The sequence below is a fragment of the Patiria miniata genome, unplaced genomic scaffold (genome assembly GCF_015706575.1).
Source record: "Patiria miniata isolate m_02_andy unplaced genomic scaffold, ASM1570657v1 HiC_scaffold_29, whole genome shotgun sequence".
NCBI classification, from domain to species: domain Eukaryota; kingdom Metazoa; phylum Echinodermata; class Asteroidea; order Valvatida; family Asterinidae; genus Patiria; species Patiria miniata.
This window is the reverse complement of record NW_024037068.1, coordinates 16,511,577-16,528,688: the sequence shown is the minus strand read 5'-3', so window position 1 is coordinate 16,528,688 and position 17,112 is coordinate 16,511,577. Positions and strand designations below refer to the sequence as shown.

Here is a 17,112-nt window from a genome sequence, read left to right as displayed (position 1 = left end):
GAAAGAGACGCCCTAATGACAATAGAGTAATACAAATTATTAATTCCGTAACGACGCCTACGGTTGGTTGTTACAGAAGCCAACCTGAACGTCAATTTAATGTACAGCAACGTATGCGGTAGAACATTTGGAACGAACTCGCGATGCTTACATATTTATAATCAATACTGTGGATTTTAGAAATACAACCATAAAACATTACGAACATGGCTGGGCTGTTGGATGTATCACGTTATGGCTGGGACGTCTACATTTGCCGTCTGTTGTTCCTGATGGTGTTGGTCTGCTGCTTCTTTCAACTAGGTCGATGCAATCTTACAGGTAGGTAAATAAAAACAAATATATAAGTTTTAGGACTGGGGCGAAGAGAGACGGTAGAAGCCTAAAGCTTTGTTTCTGAGTCCTGTAAGAAGACATGAAAAATGCACAAGACTTCGTCTTGACATATTGCACTTCTGTTTCAACCAGAAGTAAAATTTGAGCGGCTTCGTGCTCTGGAATCAATCTTGTCCGAGACAATTGTTTTTATTCAGTATTGTAAAAACTTGCAACCTTAAATCGCTTGTAATTTCATACCCTTAACGTCATGAAGTCACACAAAGCTTTTAGACAATATTTTCACACCAGGTTTTATTTTCATCCCTCGTCCCGTTTCGAAGAAATTAGTTTTATTTTTCATTTGATTTTGAGGATTCAAATTAAATACATAAGGACGTCACAATGACGTGCACTGTAAGATATACTCGGCAACTTTAAGTTCATAATAAAAGCCTTTTTGAATAATAGCAATCCGCTCGGGTAATCTTCCTGGGCGGAATAGTAATCCAGCTAGGCGGATAACTATTCCGCCCGGGCGAATTACTATTCCGACCGGGCAGAATAGTGGGTCAGGTTACATTTTGTTGGTTCTGTCCTGAGGCTTCCGTAAAAATTCACAAGTTGTGGTTTTGTTTTGTTTTGTTTTTTTGTCGTATGATAATGCCAGTGACTATCAAATTAAAATTTTAAGTAGCCAATCTCGGGTGTGGGGGATTAACGCTATTCGTTACCAGTCTTCTTTATCACATGGCGTTTCTACATGTATACCGGATTTTTTTGCTGCTGTTTAAAACAAGTTTTAATATTTTACCTACGAAGGGGAGGAGACGCCAATATTAAATCCGGGCATGTGGGGTCCCGAGACTTGGATAAAAGATGCCGTATTTTTTATAAACATAGTGATTTAAGGAAAGGGCGTAAATGCCTCCTTTTCACACGGTTATGACACCACTCCGCTATGCTATATCTTTTACACATAAATTACTATAAACAAAGTGTTTTATCATCTCGACTGATCGGTTGGCGTGGGTGGCTCAACGTCCCATAGCTGGATTTGGAGACTGATGATGATGATGATGATAGTGTTTTAAGGAAAGGGCGTAAATTCCTCCTTTTGACACGGTAATGACACCACTCTGCCATGCTATATCTTTTACACATAAATTAAAACCCATAAAGATATCTTAAACCGACTGTCTCAGCCTTCGCTATTAGTGTTGATGGTTTGCATAGGATTATTAGTGTCCGATGTACATTTTCATTCGATTAACAATTTGTCAAAAAAGCGAACGACGATTGCACTTCAAAGAGCGGCTACGCTTATCAGAACTGTTTGCGGATGAGGTTTGTCCAAACATAATCACGATAAAAGGAGGCAGGGTGACTGGGAAAACTGATCAGCTTTTGTGTGCAAGCAGAAAAACAAAGTCGATGGCTACTTTTGAACCTTTGGGACAACACGTTCAATCTGATGTTCTGGTGGCAGAAAAGCAGAGTGCCACTTTTGAACCACCGTGGCCACAGCGTTGAATCTGCTCACTCGGAAAGCAAAACGAGCTTTGCGTTTGTTGAGTTACAAACGCTATAGTGATCGGGCCGAAAACTTTTTCATATTTAATTGGGGGGAAGCGTCTTTATGTAAATGTCAGTACCTTTCATGTACACGTTTAAGTTATTCCCAGTCTGGTGACGTCAGCAGTTAACGTGCAAACCGAATACTGATTGAGCATCACCAGAGTGCGCCTAGGTAAGATTCGTGCTCAACGAACGTGACTGTTGTCACGCGCTTTCATGGAAATTTAAGCATCGTTTTTGTATAAATGTCAATGAATTTGACTGAACAAAATAATGTTTCCGTAGCGATTACCTAATCGTCTACAAAAAAAAAAATATGGGAGAGTGGGGCAAGTTGAGCCATGGAAAACGAAAAAAAACACGGGAAAAAGAGGTGCGAAGCCATATTGCTCCCCTGCTCACGCTCGGAAAAATGATCAATTGAGAATAAAATGAAAAAGTAAAGGCATTTTGGGGCAAAATTTTGTTTGCCCCCCCCCCCTGGAAAAAATCCTGGCAACGCCCATGTATGGGGTCAGTTGAGCCATAGGGTCTGTTGAGCCACCCCCTCTATCTGGCCATTGAGTGGAGACAATGTTAAAATACTGCCCTCTTTTTGTGACTTCCTTCATTAATTCATTTCTGATGTGCATTAATGGCCGGCTTAGTTAAAGGTGCTCAGGGTCTGAAGTTTCATTGAATGTCATTTGCTTAAAATGGCTTGAAAATATTCTTTGATTACATTGGCCTAATTACAGAATATTTATAATTTCAGACAATATGACATCTTTGACGCCACGCAAATTGAACCAAACATGGCAAAGTTTGCGCCACTCTGCCCTATTGTTTTAAAACACGTTCCGAAACAGAACGTTCCGGACTTTTACAAAAAAAATATTTATTTTCTTTCTGGTAATGAAACCAAGGATTCCTCAAAAGTGCCCTAGGCACTGTAGCTCGAAAGCCTGAAGAAACCTGTAGAAAGAAGACAATGATAAGAATTACAGTTTTAGAGGTAGGAGATAAAGCCCAGAGGAATATTCTGTGGAAAACCTACGGAATCAGGCAGGGACTGAAAACCCAATCCACATGTTGGCCCAGGCGGGATTCGAACCCGGGTCACAGCAGTGGAAGGCGAGGAAAATAGAGTACCGCTACGCCAACCTGACTCCCAATGTGTATTGGTTTGCGCATAAAAAGTAATTCTTCTCGTCAACAGATGTGGATATTGTGTCAGACAACTAGTGTCTTTATCGATTGCAAAGACAAACAATGGAATGCACCGTAGCCAAATGTGTGGAAGGTCACTTCTAATTTCGAGAAAAAAAATTGCGCCAAAAGGGCCGAATAAGGAAAATAACAGCGTGAAAATCCAGAAATACACGATCAGAGCAGAATATACTTTTATTTTGACAAAATGTGTACTTGGATGTAGATGAACAAAGCGCATAGTACAATGTACATACATGCATATGTACCTACCTGCGCTATGGTACGTACATGTATATGCAAAACCTATACATGTGCATGTACACTGTTTGGTTAATCATGTCCAATTACTGAAAGCTTAATTTTAATTTAGAGTTTTTTAGTTTTGATTTAACTTTTGAGTTCGCCGCGTTGACTTGTCGAGTTTCGAGTTTACGTTTCCAGTCGATTTTTCGAGTTTCCATTAAGTTTTTGAGCTTTCAGGTGACTTTATCAGTCTATTTTGCAGGGTTTTACCCTTGACAGAAAAACAACTCGTGCATTTAAGAGAAGTTAAGTCCAAAACGTAATAGCGTGGGTAAAATAAAATGCGTCCGGGGAGGTAGAAGGCATGCGTTTTGTGGTGTTTTTTTTTTGGTCATGACTTTCCTCTTTTAGGGTTAATTGGTTTTAATTTATTTTGTTTTCATTTATTTATTTCCAGCAAGACCTCCATAAAAGGAGAGGATAAAATTTGACATTTAAATATGTTTTAGCTTTGCATTTCGCCGCTGGTGGCGAAATTCAAACGGTAGTTGTCCAATTATAGTTGCTTTATTAAATCCCTGATTTATTTCAGCCCTCCCTGTTGATGGGAAACATACGTCACAGAGCACAATATGGTCGCCTCACGAATCTTATCAGGCCATCGATGGATATGCGTACACCTTCTCGCACACTGGTAAGAACAATGAGAAATACTTCTGCATTTGTTGCGACCCCATATCATCATCAACTTCGTCTCTCTCATCACCTTCGGCATTCTTGAAATCAACGTAAAAACGCCTCCTCCTTCTGCTACTTCCGTAAGCGTTGCGTAGGTGGAGGGCCAAGGGGGAGCTCCTCCTGGAAAAGAAGCCTTAAAAAAAAAGGGACGGGGGAAAAAAAGGGAGATGTAAATCACATTTGCTATTAGCTTAATACACATTTTTACAAAATTGGGGCCTGCAAGGGGTGTCAATGTATACCAACATTACCATTCACTGTGTGGACTTCCGAACAAAAGAGGTCCACATAAACCAAGTAGCAGCTACGTTGTGTGGACTTGCCCACGTCCACACAGTGATTCCCCCTCTCTGGAAAACGGGTTGAGAGGCATTTTGGGGTTAGGTTTATTTATGGCAAAATGAAGAAAAACACTAAAAGAGAATCATAGAAAAATAAATAGGGTTGAAAGAATGTTCACAGTGCGAGTAAAATGATTTTTTTCACAGGTTTGTCTTAATAACTGCACGAAAACAAAAGAACTTCCACACTACGTATGTAACGTAAACATGCGTGGGTGAGGTGGTCAAATGCCACCCCCCCCCCCGCCCACCCTCCAAGGAATGATAAATTGAGAATATGCTGGAAAAAGTACACGGATTTGTGCTATGCCCCCTCCCCCACTGGAAAAATCCAGGCTACGCCCATGGCTACTTCCCTCCTTAATCTCCTCGATCCGCAATCCCACCCCACACCAACCTTCTGCCACCAAAACTACATCATCATCCCCACCCCCATCCCTTTCCCCACCCCATCCCCACCCCAACCCAACCCCGGCCCCATCCCCATCTTTTATGGTGATTCGTTGATGTGTCAGTTCATGGCAGTAAGCCAATGAGCAAACCTTTCTCACAAATGTTTTCACTAAACTAATGTTTGGGTTTACAATTTCAACAGAAAAACCACCAAATATGGACAGTGTCTTACTTAACTGACATCACGGCAAAATAATCCTAACTCTGGAAAAGCAGGAAAAATGTTAGATGTTGAATGAAGTGCATGTACAATTTTATTGTTGAAAGAAGTGCACTTTTCAGTAAAATTAACCAAAAAGGGATGTCAATTAGTTTCCATACACTTGAGAGGACTAGAAAGGAGCACTTCATGGACCATTTAATATTCTTCCTTTCCTTCCTTCCAGATAATAATGATCCGCATCCTTGGTGGCTGCTTGACCTAGGTAGCAATCACAACTTGAGTAGAATCAACGTCATTCTCCGAAAGGATAGCGGGGGTAAATGTTTCGTAGTACTCTTCACCCTAAGATTTATTATTCGTTGAGGTTGTATATTTTTAAAGATCTTTTTTTTTTTTGCGAAACTGTAATTTACGAAGTAGAACTGTCTTTTCTTCTCTAGGTTTTCGCTTCACCGGGGCGATAGGGCGAGCCGGACTGAGCCCCAACTTCACCGAGAACCTGCCGTGCGGCTCACCGGCTACCAGCGAACAGTCTCAGGATGGAGCTGAGATCCCATTCCTGTGCGAGCCACCGCGGACGGCTAGGTATATCAGCTTGGACATCGATACTTCCATGCCCGGTGTAGATGCGGCACAGGCATATCTGCAACTTGCCGAGGTGACGGTGGAAAACGTCACGTCTGGAGAGGGTGCTGGTAGGTAAAACCAGTCGTTCGGCATTACCTTGGTCAAGCTTAAAAAAAAAAAAGGTTTATGTATGATAACAAGACGCACAAAATCGGTTACTCACGTTACGAAAATGTAACGTGAGTAACCGATTTTTCGCGTCTTGTTTATCATACATAACACCTTTTTCTGGATGTCATCTTTGGTGCTTAGGTAGGTCTAGGTCTACTCTATCTACCATGGGGATAACAGTTATTAAACCTTTTCAGTAAGGTAATTACAGCCCAAGGAAACTCGAAAGTACATCAAAAAATGTAACGTGAGTAACCGTGGAATTGCCACTAACAATTTTCGTCACGATGACTTCTTTTTTGAAGTGCCAGTCCGATTGGGTTGAATCTTGGTATGCAACAGACGGGGATGTGTTATAGATGGAAATCTGGGTGACGTCGTCATAACGTCATCGCATGTCATTTGACGTCAAATTAAATGGGCAATTTTCTAAGGCTTAAATCTCAAAAACCATAAACCCGATGTACTTGTCACTTAATATGTGCCAATACCGGGATATATTATCGATGAAAATTAAAGTGACCTCAGCATGATGTTGTCACGTGTCATGTGACGTGAGATTGAAGGCCTATCTATTAAAGGCCTATCTACAGAACTATGTGTTCGTTTTGGTTGTAACTTTTGATATATACGTATACGTAAACGTATACCGGGATATGTTATAGATGACATTTGAAGTGACTTCATCGTGTGTTCATCACGTCACACAGTCATTTCAAAGATCCAAAAACAGCTGGTGCTTGTCCACAAACACATTTCTAGTTTAGTTTTGCGTTTCGCCGTTGGTGGAGAAATTCAAATTGTTGTCAAAATCCTGATTCATTGCAGCCCTCCCTGTTTACGGGAAAACTACATCACAGAGCACAACATGGGACTCTCACCCTTCTTATAAGGCCATCGATGGACAGACAGATACCTACACACACACTGGTAAGAACAATGAGAAATACATTCGCATTTTCTGTTATGTGTCATTGTCATCGTCGAATTCGTCGAATCCCAATACCAATACTGATCCCCAGCCGCCTACCGATCCCCGCCCCATCGCTATACTGATCCCCGGCCAGCGATTTTTTTTCTACGACATCCGCATACATGGTTATTTAGCGCCTTCTATGATACTTTTATGATACACACGCAGGTATATAATTATTTGTTGCCCCACGTTTTTACGAGCAGTGCGACAGCTCAGTCGATAAAAGGTAGGATTGTGCACCACGAGGTTGCGGGTTCGAAACTCGGTTTTGCACCCGAATTTATTTCCTTTTCTAACCTGAGGCTTTGGAAGATTTTTTTAAAAGGGAAATACAGTCCGAATTTGAACGTTCAATTTCACCTTGTTTCTAATTGTATTTTTTCTTCTCATGTTTTTATAAAAATTGGCCAAAACACCATAGCGTACACCCATATGTGGATGTCGTTTGGGAGAAAAAAATTCGTCCCCAGCCACATTCCGATCCCGTCCCATCACCATACTGATCCCCGTCCAATCTCCATACTGATCGCCGGCCACATTTTGATCCCCATACCCATCTCCATTGTCCTCCTCCTATGCTGACCCAGTAGCCATATCAGCATGCTAATCCCCGTTACAATCACTATACTGTTCCCTGTCCACATCCCCGTACTGATCCCAATCCCCATCGTCACACTTATCTTCGTCCCTATCCCAATGCCGAACCGCCCTGATCGCAATGTGATCCCCGCCCCCATACCCATATTGATATCCGTCCTCTTCACCCGTACTTATTGCCGTCCCATACTGATCCCCAACAACATCCCCTCACTGATTCCCGTCCCCATCCCAATACTGGTTGCCATTATCATACTGATCCACGCCAAATTCCCTCAATGATGCCTGTCTGATACCCTTACATGTAAATGATCCACAATCACACTTCAGTCTGATCCCCATCCCTATCTAAAAACGTAACCAGTCCAACGCCCATACTGATCTCCTTCCCCAATTTGCACTCGTTCCCATCCCAATCTGATACCCGTCCCCATTACTCGTTCCCATCCCCTTTCCTATACCCACACTGATCCCCGCCCAATCCCCATATACCTGATTGTATTGATCCCCATCCTTAACTTCTCACTGATACCCCTACCATCCCAATGCTGATCCCCGTCCCCTGCCCTGAACTGATCCCGTCGTCCCCAACCCCATACCGACCCCCGTGCCCATCCCAATACTGACCCCGTCCAAATCTCCATTTTGATCTCCGTTCCTATCCCCATACTGATCCCCATCACCCACTGATCGTGCCCTCTCCTCTCCCCTGCTATCCCAGATCCCATCCCCACGTGCATCCTCCTGTCCATCACCACCTCCCCTTCCCAGTCCCCGTACTAACCTCATCCATATCTCCATACTGGCCCCCGTTGCCCATCCCCATGATCCCCGTTCCTATTCCCACACTGATCCCCATCTCCCACTGATAATTATCATCGTGCCCTCTTCCCTCCCTGCTATCCCAGGTCCCATCTCCACGTGCACCTAATGTCCATCAATACCTCCCCTTGCCAATCCCTCCCCCTTGCCTCTCCGTCCCCATCCCAATCTGACCCCCGTTCCTATCCCAATGCTTCCCTCCGGCCCCATCCACATTCTGATCCCCATCACCGACTGATCGTTTTTCCCATGCCCTCTTCCCTCCCTGCTATCCCAGGTCCCATCCCATGATCTGGATCCCATGCATCCACTCGCATCCCAATTGACACCATGTTTATCATTTTCATCATCATTATAACTTCATGAACACCACCCTCAGCATCAACGTCACCACTTTATTCGCAGTTGTTACACATAACACCAACTACACCTGAATAAAATTAATATTCTTCTTTTCCTTCATTCCAGATGAGAATGATCCGCATCCTTGGTGGCTGCTGGACCTAGGTAGAAAGCACTGCTTGGGAAGAATCACTGTCACTCTCCGGACAGATGGATGGGGTAAAGTTGCTTACAGACCAGCCACTTCGATATGGCAAACTTCGACAATTTTGAAAATGTATATGTATTCAAAATAATCTGTAATATTGTAACGGACGGTTACACCTCTATGTTCCGACACCCCTATGTTCCGACTGCACATATTCCTATTCCTAACCCTAACCCCAACCCTAACCAGTAACACAATCGTATGTGCAGTTTGACGGAACATAGGGGTGTCGGAACATAGGGGTGTCGGAACATAGAGCAGTCACCGTAACGGACAGTTGGTATAGCACTTTTGTTGAGGCTTTTGTTCCTAGCCGCTGCCGGAGGGCTCCGACAGCGCATTGTTGGCGCGTTGAGCCACAGGTGCGCTGACCTGTTTTGGGGTCTGGCAAGCGCGCGCTCTGGAAATAGGCTCTATAAATAGGTTGCTTAGTAATTCTATTGTTCACTTACGCGGGTAGGGCTTGGCCAGATTCCATGGTTGGGTAGAGTTTTAACATTGTAATACATTTTGTGAAACTGTGCTGGGAATATATCAGTTACAGTTCTGGTGGCGGTGCGGTGAGTTGACCGCAGAGTCCGCTTGGAAAAACAAATTAGATCTTCCTACAGAGTTGGAAATCCCGTCTGTGTGTCCCCTTTTCGTGCGTTTTGCACGATTTGGCGGACAAGAGCCAAATAGGATCCCGGTACAATATATGAAAACTACATAAGGAGATTTGTATCCGTAAACGTGAAGTTGGAAAACTGCTTCGCTTAGGCAAAACAAGCACAAAAGCCGTCGGCAGCATCCGCTACAAGTCTATTTTGATGACGTCACTCACGATGACTGTTTCGTTATTTTGTGCCATGCAATACGCGTGCGTACAAGTACACGCACAGAAAACAGTACAGCTGAGCGCGTAATCGCACGTACACTGTCACTAATGTACATGTACTACGGTCGAACCCGGCCGAGAGCAACACAGAACTGTTGAACGTGATTTTGTCCAAATCTTGTGGTGAAGACATCACCCAGATGACAAACTCAATTGAAATCGTAGCGAGTGGGACCAGAAACAAATTTGAACCATTTCTTTACGGGGTTGTAAAGGTCATGGGCCCCTTTCAAACAAAAGTAACGTTTGGTAAAAAAGGGAATGTTAAACACTTCTGTAATTTTATCAAAATTGTATCAAAACTGATAACTGTACTTTGTGGTATCCATGCTCTTATTAAAACGCTACCAACTCAAATTCTAGAGCAAAGGCCTATGTTACATGGCTGCAGAATCATCAAGAACTTTATAAATATAATTTTGACAGTTCTGATTACCATAATGTCTGTAAATTGCAAAGTTTAACTGTCTTTTCTTTTCTAGGTTTTCGTTTCATCGGGGCGATAGTGCGAGCCGGACTGAGCCCCAACTTCACCGAGAACCTGCCGTGCGGCTCACCGGCTACCAGCAACCAGTCTCAGAATGGAGCCGTGATCCCGTTCCTGTGCGAGACACCGCGGACGGCCAGGTACGTCAGCTTGGACATCGATGACAGCATGCCCAGTGTTAATCCGACAGCAGCTTTTCTGCAAATTGCCGAGGTGGCGGTGGAAGAGTACACGTCTGGAGAGTGTGCTGGTAGGTAGACTTGATATCCTGTCGGTCGGTAATTGGCTGGGTTTAGTCCGAATGTGCAACCGCATAGTTGCGTACCGTACCGTACCGCCGGCGTTGACTACCACAGCTTATATATATGGTGTACTATAAAGGACACCTATCTGTCCATCGTGCCTGTGAGTAAAACCATCGTGCCTGTGAGTAAAACATCGTGCCTGTGAGTAAAAACATCGTGCCTGTGAGTAAAACATCGCGCCTGTGAGTAAAAACATCGTGCCTGTGAGTAAAACATCGCGCCTGTGAGTAAAAACATCGTGCCTGTGAGCAGGTCCATCGTGCCTGTGAGTAAAACATCGCGCCTGTGAGTAAAAACATCGTGCCTGTAAGTAAAACATCGCGCCTGTGAGTAAAAACATCGTGCCTGTGAGTAAAACATCGCGCCTGTGAGTAAAAACATCGTGCCTGTGAGTAAAACATCGCGTCTGTGAGTAAAAACATCGTGCCTGTGAGTAATACATCGCGCCTGTGAGTAAAAACATCGTGCCTGTGAGTAAAAACATCGCGCCTGTGAGTAAAACATCGCACCTGTGAGTAAAAACATCGTGCCTGTGAGTAAAAACATCGCGTCTGTGAGTAAAAACATCGTGCCTGTGAGCAGGTCCATCGTGCCTGTGAGTAAAACAGCGCGCCTGTGAGTAAAAACATCGTGCCTGTGAGTAAAACATCGCGCCTGTGAGTAAAAACATCGCGCCTGAAAGTAAAAACATCGTGCCTGTGAGTAAAAACATCGTGCCTGTGAGTAAAAACATCGCGCCTGTGAGTAAAAACATCGTGCCTGTGAGTAAAACATCGCGCCTGTGAGTAAAAACATCGCGCCTGTGAGTAAAAACATCGTGCCTGTGAGTAAAAACATCGTGCCTGTGAGTAAAAACATCGTGCCTGTGAGTAAAAACATCGTGCCTGTGAGTTAAACCATCGTGCCTGTGAGTAAAAACATCGTGCCTGTGAGTAAAAACATCGTGCCTGTGAGTAAAACCATCGTACCTGTGAGTAAAAACATCGTGCCTGTGAGCAGGTCCATCGTACCTGTGAGTAAAACCGTCGTGCCTATGGGGCGCAATGTGTAAATAAATTATTTAACAAAATTGTTAATATATATTTCATTATTTATTATATAATTCAGTTTTTCGGATAATTATATGTAAATAATTGTTTGGCCGTTTGCATTATATGTAAATACATTTATTTGCCACCGCATTATTTATATATAATTTATTTGCAAACTTATTATTTATATATAATTTTTGCACACTTTTTTATTTATATATAATTTATTTGCAACCTTTTTATTTATATATAATTTTTTGCACACTTTAATTTTTTATTATATAATTTATTTGGTACCTCATTATTTATATATAATTTTTTGCACACTTTAATTATTTATTATATAATTTATTATTTCTTATATAATCCATTAATTATTTTATAATTCATTACTTATATATAATTCATTATTTATATATAATTCATTATTAATTATTTAATGCATTATTTATTATATAATGCATTAAATTATATAATGCATTATTCATTATATAATTCATTATTTATTATATAAGTGTGCGCCACACACATTATTTATAAATAATTGGTTCGGTCTGAGGCGAACGAGGCTATGATCTATAAATAATGGTTTTCAGCAAACAAGGGAACAAGACTACAGCAAAACCATTATATATTATATAATGGTTTTTTGAGCTAAATAATGAAACTCGCATGCAAATTACCTTTACTAGGACACGCCTATGTTTTAAATAGTCATATCACATTGCACACCGCACTTGCTATAGAAAACATGCAGTATTGTGTATTTTGGGTGGGTCTGAATTTTTGTAATTTGCGCCCCGAAAGCTATTGGAAATGACTCTCAAATGTTGTAAACCCTTGTCTCAATTAATGTAAACTAGCGTATTTCAGGTCAACGATTCTTAAAAATTACGGAGAAAGTAGCTATGCACAACGCTCGCACTAGCTAGCTACGATGGCCATCATGATCTATCCCGCAGTGCAGTGCAAAAAAATATATATAAATAATACATTTTATCACTGCAAGATAAAATACATTATTCTCCACAAACGCACAGTTGAGTCCTACACTTTCTTTCATCAGCTGATGGTTGCTATGGTGTAGGAAAAGGAAACAAAAGTAAACATATCGATTGGCCTAATTGCAGTTATCTGCCCCTTGATGGCTTAAAGCCAAAAACGATGTTCTTGGCATAAGGATTGATGTTTTTGGCTAATTTGATACAAATGTATCAAGTTCACGCGCGTGCATTGCAATGCACGCGCGCAAGAAAGGCCAGTTCGGCGTAGCTTTTTGAGACCGCTACATCAAAAATAAACCCACCTCCTCCCCTTCATCCGCCATATTTTACGAATTTATAAATGGCAGTAAGGTCCTTGGAGCGACAGGCAGTGCCTCAATTCAAACTAAATAAACAAGTTGGGTATTTAGTTCTGAAGTAAGACTTGGAATTTGGATGTTAAACATTTAAGAGGTTGTGTTTAGTCTTTGTAAAAAAGTACGCCAAGCACCCATTTGTACTGATGGGGCGTGCCAACCGTATCTACGAGCGGTGGACCAAATCGGGGTGCTTTTCCAATTTATTAAGTAATTTTTGCATATATTCAAGTCACGTGACAAAAACTAAAAAAACACTTTGGCTAGCACCCACTTGTTCTGGTGGGGCTAGTGAATGGTTGGCAAGCGTGCCAAGGTTTTGGGCCCAATGATGCCAAGCATGGCAAGGAGGGGCAAGCGTGCCCCGTTTTATGGCAAGCGTGCCAAAATGTTTAGGAAAATAACTTTAAGTAAATCGAAAGATAATTTTAATTGTTCCGTTAAAGGTATTCACTGCCATTTAATCAAGTTAAACATTGACCAAGGAGAAATAAAATAGCGGCTCAAAAACTATGCCAAAAAGTCAAGTCATCGTTTGGATGCGTGGTTTTGTGTGTTGTCTGAGAATAATGAGGTACCAAATAAATTATATAATAAATAATTAAAGCGTGCAAAAAATTATATATAAATAATGAGGTATCAAATAAATTATGTATAAATAAATAAAGTGTGCAAAAAATTATATATAAATAAAAAGGTTGCAAATCAATTATATATAAATAAAAAAAGTGTGCGTAAAATAATATATAAATAATAATGTTGCAAATAAATTATATATAAATAATTCAAGTTTGCCCAAAACTATATGTAAATAATTAGGTTGCAAAAAAAATTATATATAAATAATGCGGTGGCAAATAAATTTATTTACATAGAATGCAAACGGCCAAACAATTATTTACATATAATTATCCGGAAAACTGAATTATATAATAAATAATGAATTATATATAAACAATTTTGTTAAATAATTATTTACACATTGCGCCCCATAGGCACGACGGCTTTACTCACAGGCACGATGGACCTGCTCACAGGCACAATGTTTTTACTCACAGGTACGATGGTTTTACTCACAGGCACGATGTTTTTACTCACAGGCACGATGTTTTTACTCACAGGCACGATGTTTTTACTCAAAGGCACGATGGTTTTACTCACAGGCACGATGTTTTTACTCACAGGCACGATGTTTTTACTCACAGGCACGATGTTTTTACTCACAGGCACGATGTTTTTACTCACAGGCACGATGTTTTTACTCACAGGCGCGATGTTTTACTCACAGGCACGATGTTTTTACTCACAGGCGCGATGTTTTACTCACAGGCACGATGTTTTTACTCACAGGCACGATGTTTTACTCACAGGCGCGATGTTTTACTCACAGGCACGATGGACCTGCTCACAGGCACGATGTTTTTACTCACAGGCGCGATGTTTTACTCACAGGCACGATGTTTTTACTCACAGGCACGATGGTTTTACTCACAGGCACGATGGACAGATAGGTGTCCTTTATAGTACACCATATATATATCGTCCCAATTTTACGTGAAGCGCGCGGTATATATACATACGGCAACGATTCCTGCATCCGCAGGCCCATATGCGTGTACCATGATTTCAAATACAGACTTTAATAATCTGCACCCACGTTTGTATACAAGGCTTGGACAATGATACAAAAAGAATTGAACGGAGCACTCTGATTGGCTAAGGTTCAGGAGGATATGAATATTTATATCACACGTACCTGACATTTACACTTCTCGATGCACATGCGATGCGTGGTGACTTCCTCACCGGTACCGTTGCGCGAAATTTCTTTTCCCAAACGAGATCGGACAAAATCAAAAGAGGGCGCTCTCTCTCTGCGTTATGCATATTCATGATGTTCAGGGAAATTAAAGAACACGTTATATAACAAGGAATACTAGTGTTTAAATCACCGACGATGGGCAGCTCATTCGTGGACTGGTTGGAAAAAGTCTCAGTGAGCGTTTTCACTTCTTCTCTTTTACCTATTAAATAAGTAAAGTGATGAAGGAACATGGAGAAGAAGGCATTACAAATGCATGTAATGGACCAATCAGAAGATGGAAAGCGGATGTCGTTTGGGGAAAAAAAATTCGCTACCGGTGCCACACACACAGCCTGGAGCAAATCGATGGCTTGAGCAGTCGAAATTAATTCCTGGACCATTTGGAATTCCAAGTATCACAGGGATATATAATAATAATAATAATCAGAGCTTATGGCACGAAATATACATTCTTTGCCCCAAAATAGTCTAATATCAAGCCCAATGAACGGTGATAACTGCATTAGCACTGCAATCCAATAAAATCAGGCACAAAAGGATCTTTTAGTTTGGAGGACTAGGAAAACACTTCATCCTTTGGGAACGAGTTCTATCACTGCTTTCTTGATGCAACACTTTTTTTTGAATCATGAAGATATAACATACAATTCTTATTGAATAGAATTAAAGTGGGGCATCTGTTTTTTTTTTCTATGCCATAAATTAAGCGTCCATTTCGAATATCACGCACTAGTGTTTTATTTTAATAAGTCAATTAGCAGTGTTATGATTAGTATTCATTAAGAACGTTCTTGCATTTTTTGAGATCTGGGTTGATGTTCATATCAAGTTTCATGTTCATGCGTTGCACTCCTCGAAAGAAAAACTGCAGAGTAAAAAGAAATCGAATAGAAGCAAAGGACCGGAGACTAGCTCATCATACGATCAGCATCTGACATTGCTGGAGAATAAAGCAAATTGTATAGTGTTCAATATTTTAGTACAGCTAGTATTAGTTGGTTTGACACTTAAAAGACATTTCAACGAACCTTTCGTATGCTTTGGGTAGGTTTTATACCAGTTAGGTTTTCAAAATGTGTTTTCTTTTTCCAGCCCCTGGTTATTTGGGATGTTTTGGGGACGCTAAAGATCGTTCCCTAACGGTCGGTCCTGCGATAGAATACAATGAGCAGTCGGTAGAGTGGTGCTTCAGAAACTGTTTGGAACGTACCGAGTATAAATATGCGGGACTGGAATTCGAACACGAATGCTGGTGTGGGAATGAAGACTACGATAAACACGGTAAAGCGCCGGATTCCGATTGTCAAGATTTGTGCACCGGAAACAGCGACCAGATCTGTGGAGGCGATTGGCTCTTATCCGTGTACAGAGGTGAGTACACAAGCTAACCAACTGAACACATTTAACATTTCATTTAAATGTATTGTGGACTTTCAATCAAAGCCAGTCGACTGCATCACAAGTCCTCATCAGTCCATCACAAGTCATCCAGTCCTGCGTCAAGTCCCAATCTATTGAAATAAACCGAGACAAAGGCATTCCTTTGTCAACATTTATCCAATGTTACTTGCGTAGGTGCTCATCTTTTCAAACCGTGGACGAAAAATACCAGAGAACAACAGGGAACCATATCGTCCACGATTCCCAGCATACGTCCACGATTGGGGTCGTGACAAAATTTATGGGAGTCTTCCTAAAAAGTTAAAGTAAAAAAAAAGGGACAATAGGACGTCCACGATCGACGGTGAACACACGATTGTGTGAGTGTACTTGTGAAGTAGCTTGTGATTTACTTGCGAAGAGAATCGAAATTGACTCGTCAACAACATGGATCCCCTCATCAGAAGTTCACAAGATACGTATTATGTTGTCTTATTGCAGTATCACAAGGAGTGTGTAGTAACGACATAGGACCACCCACCAACGGAGAGCACACCATCACCAACCCGCGTTCACTGTCTTACAATCTCATCAACTTCAAGTTCTTCGGGACTAGTGTAGATTTCTCCTGTTATCATGGATATACCCTCCATGGAGCATCCAGTATTGAATGCATTGAGACTGGCTACAACAACGTCACGTGGAGTGACTCGGTACCAACATGTGAAGGTATTTAATCATTAAAATACATTTACCTATCATAATCAGAAAGAAATGAAACTAGACTACGAACAATAAACTCCAAATTAATAAACACTGACCTCTCCGATTCAAACCTAATGTTTAAGTCTATACTATGTAATAAAGACGGTCAGTTGAACTTTATTGTATAAGTGGATGAACAGGCTCGTCGATCACAATAGGCGTAAAGCGACCGGGGAGTTTTGGGTTTCACATTGGTTATTTCACAAATGATTCGCTATTAAACTTTGTGGTCTCTATTTGTCTTTTCATTTTACATATAGATAATGTTTGTAGCAACCCAAACCTCTGCCGCAATGGCGGCACATGTATCCCAGAGACCACCGGTAATTTCTATAACTGTTCCTGCCCCGCCGGGTTTAGTGGAGGGGATTGCCAAA

General features: G+C 41.4%; 1 protein-coding gene across 1 annotated transcript in view; it reads left to right on the top strand.

The window, feature by feature from the left end:
* The first annotated feature begins 206 nt into the window (after window positions 1-206).
* Window positions 207-17,112, top strand: part of LOC119735217 (muscle, skeletal receptor tyrosine protein kinase-like) — a 32,811-nt gene continuing 15,905 nt past the window's right edge. Inside the window, exons 1-10 of the mRNA XM_038208924.1 lie at window positions 207-321; window positions 3,920-4,021; window positions 5,246-5,338; window positions 5,463-5,717; window positions 6,589-6,690; window positions 8,624-8,716; window positions 10,065-10,319; window positions 15,683-15,961; window positions 16,472-16,699; window positions 16,996-17,112. Coding sequence (XP_038064852.1) covers window positions 207-321; window positions 3,920-4,021; window positions 5,246-5,338; window positions 5,463-5,717; window positions 6,589-6,690; window positions 8,624-8,716; window positions 10,065-10,319; window positions 15,683-15,961; window positions 16,472-16,699; window positions 16,996-17,112 — 1,639 coding nt within the window. The remainder of the gene's footprint in view (window positions 322-3,919; window positions 4,022-5,245; window positions 5,339-5,462; window positions 5,718-6,588; window positions 6,691-8,623; window positions 8,717-10,064; window positions 10,320-15,682; window positions 15,962-16,471; window positions 16,700-16,995) is intronic.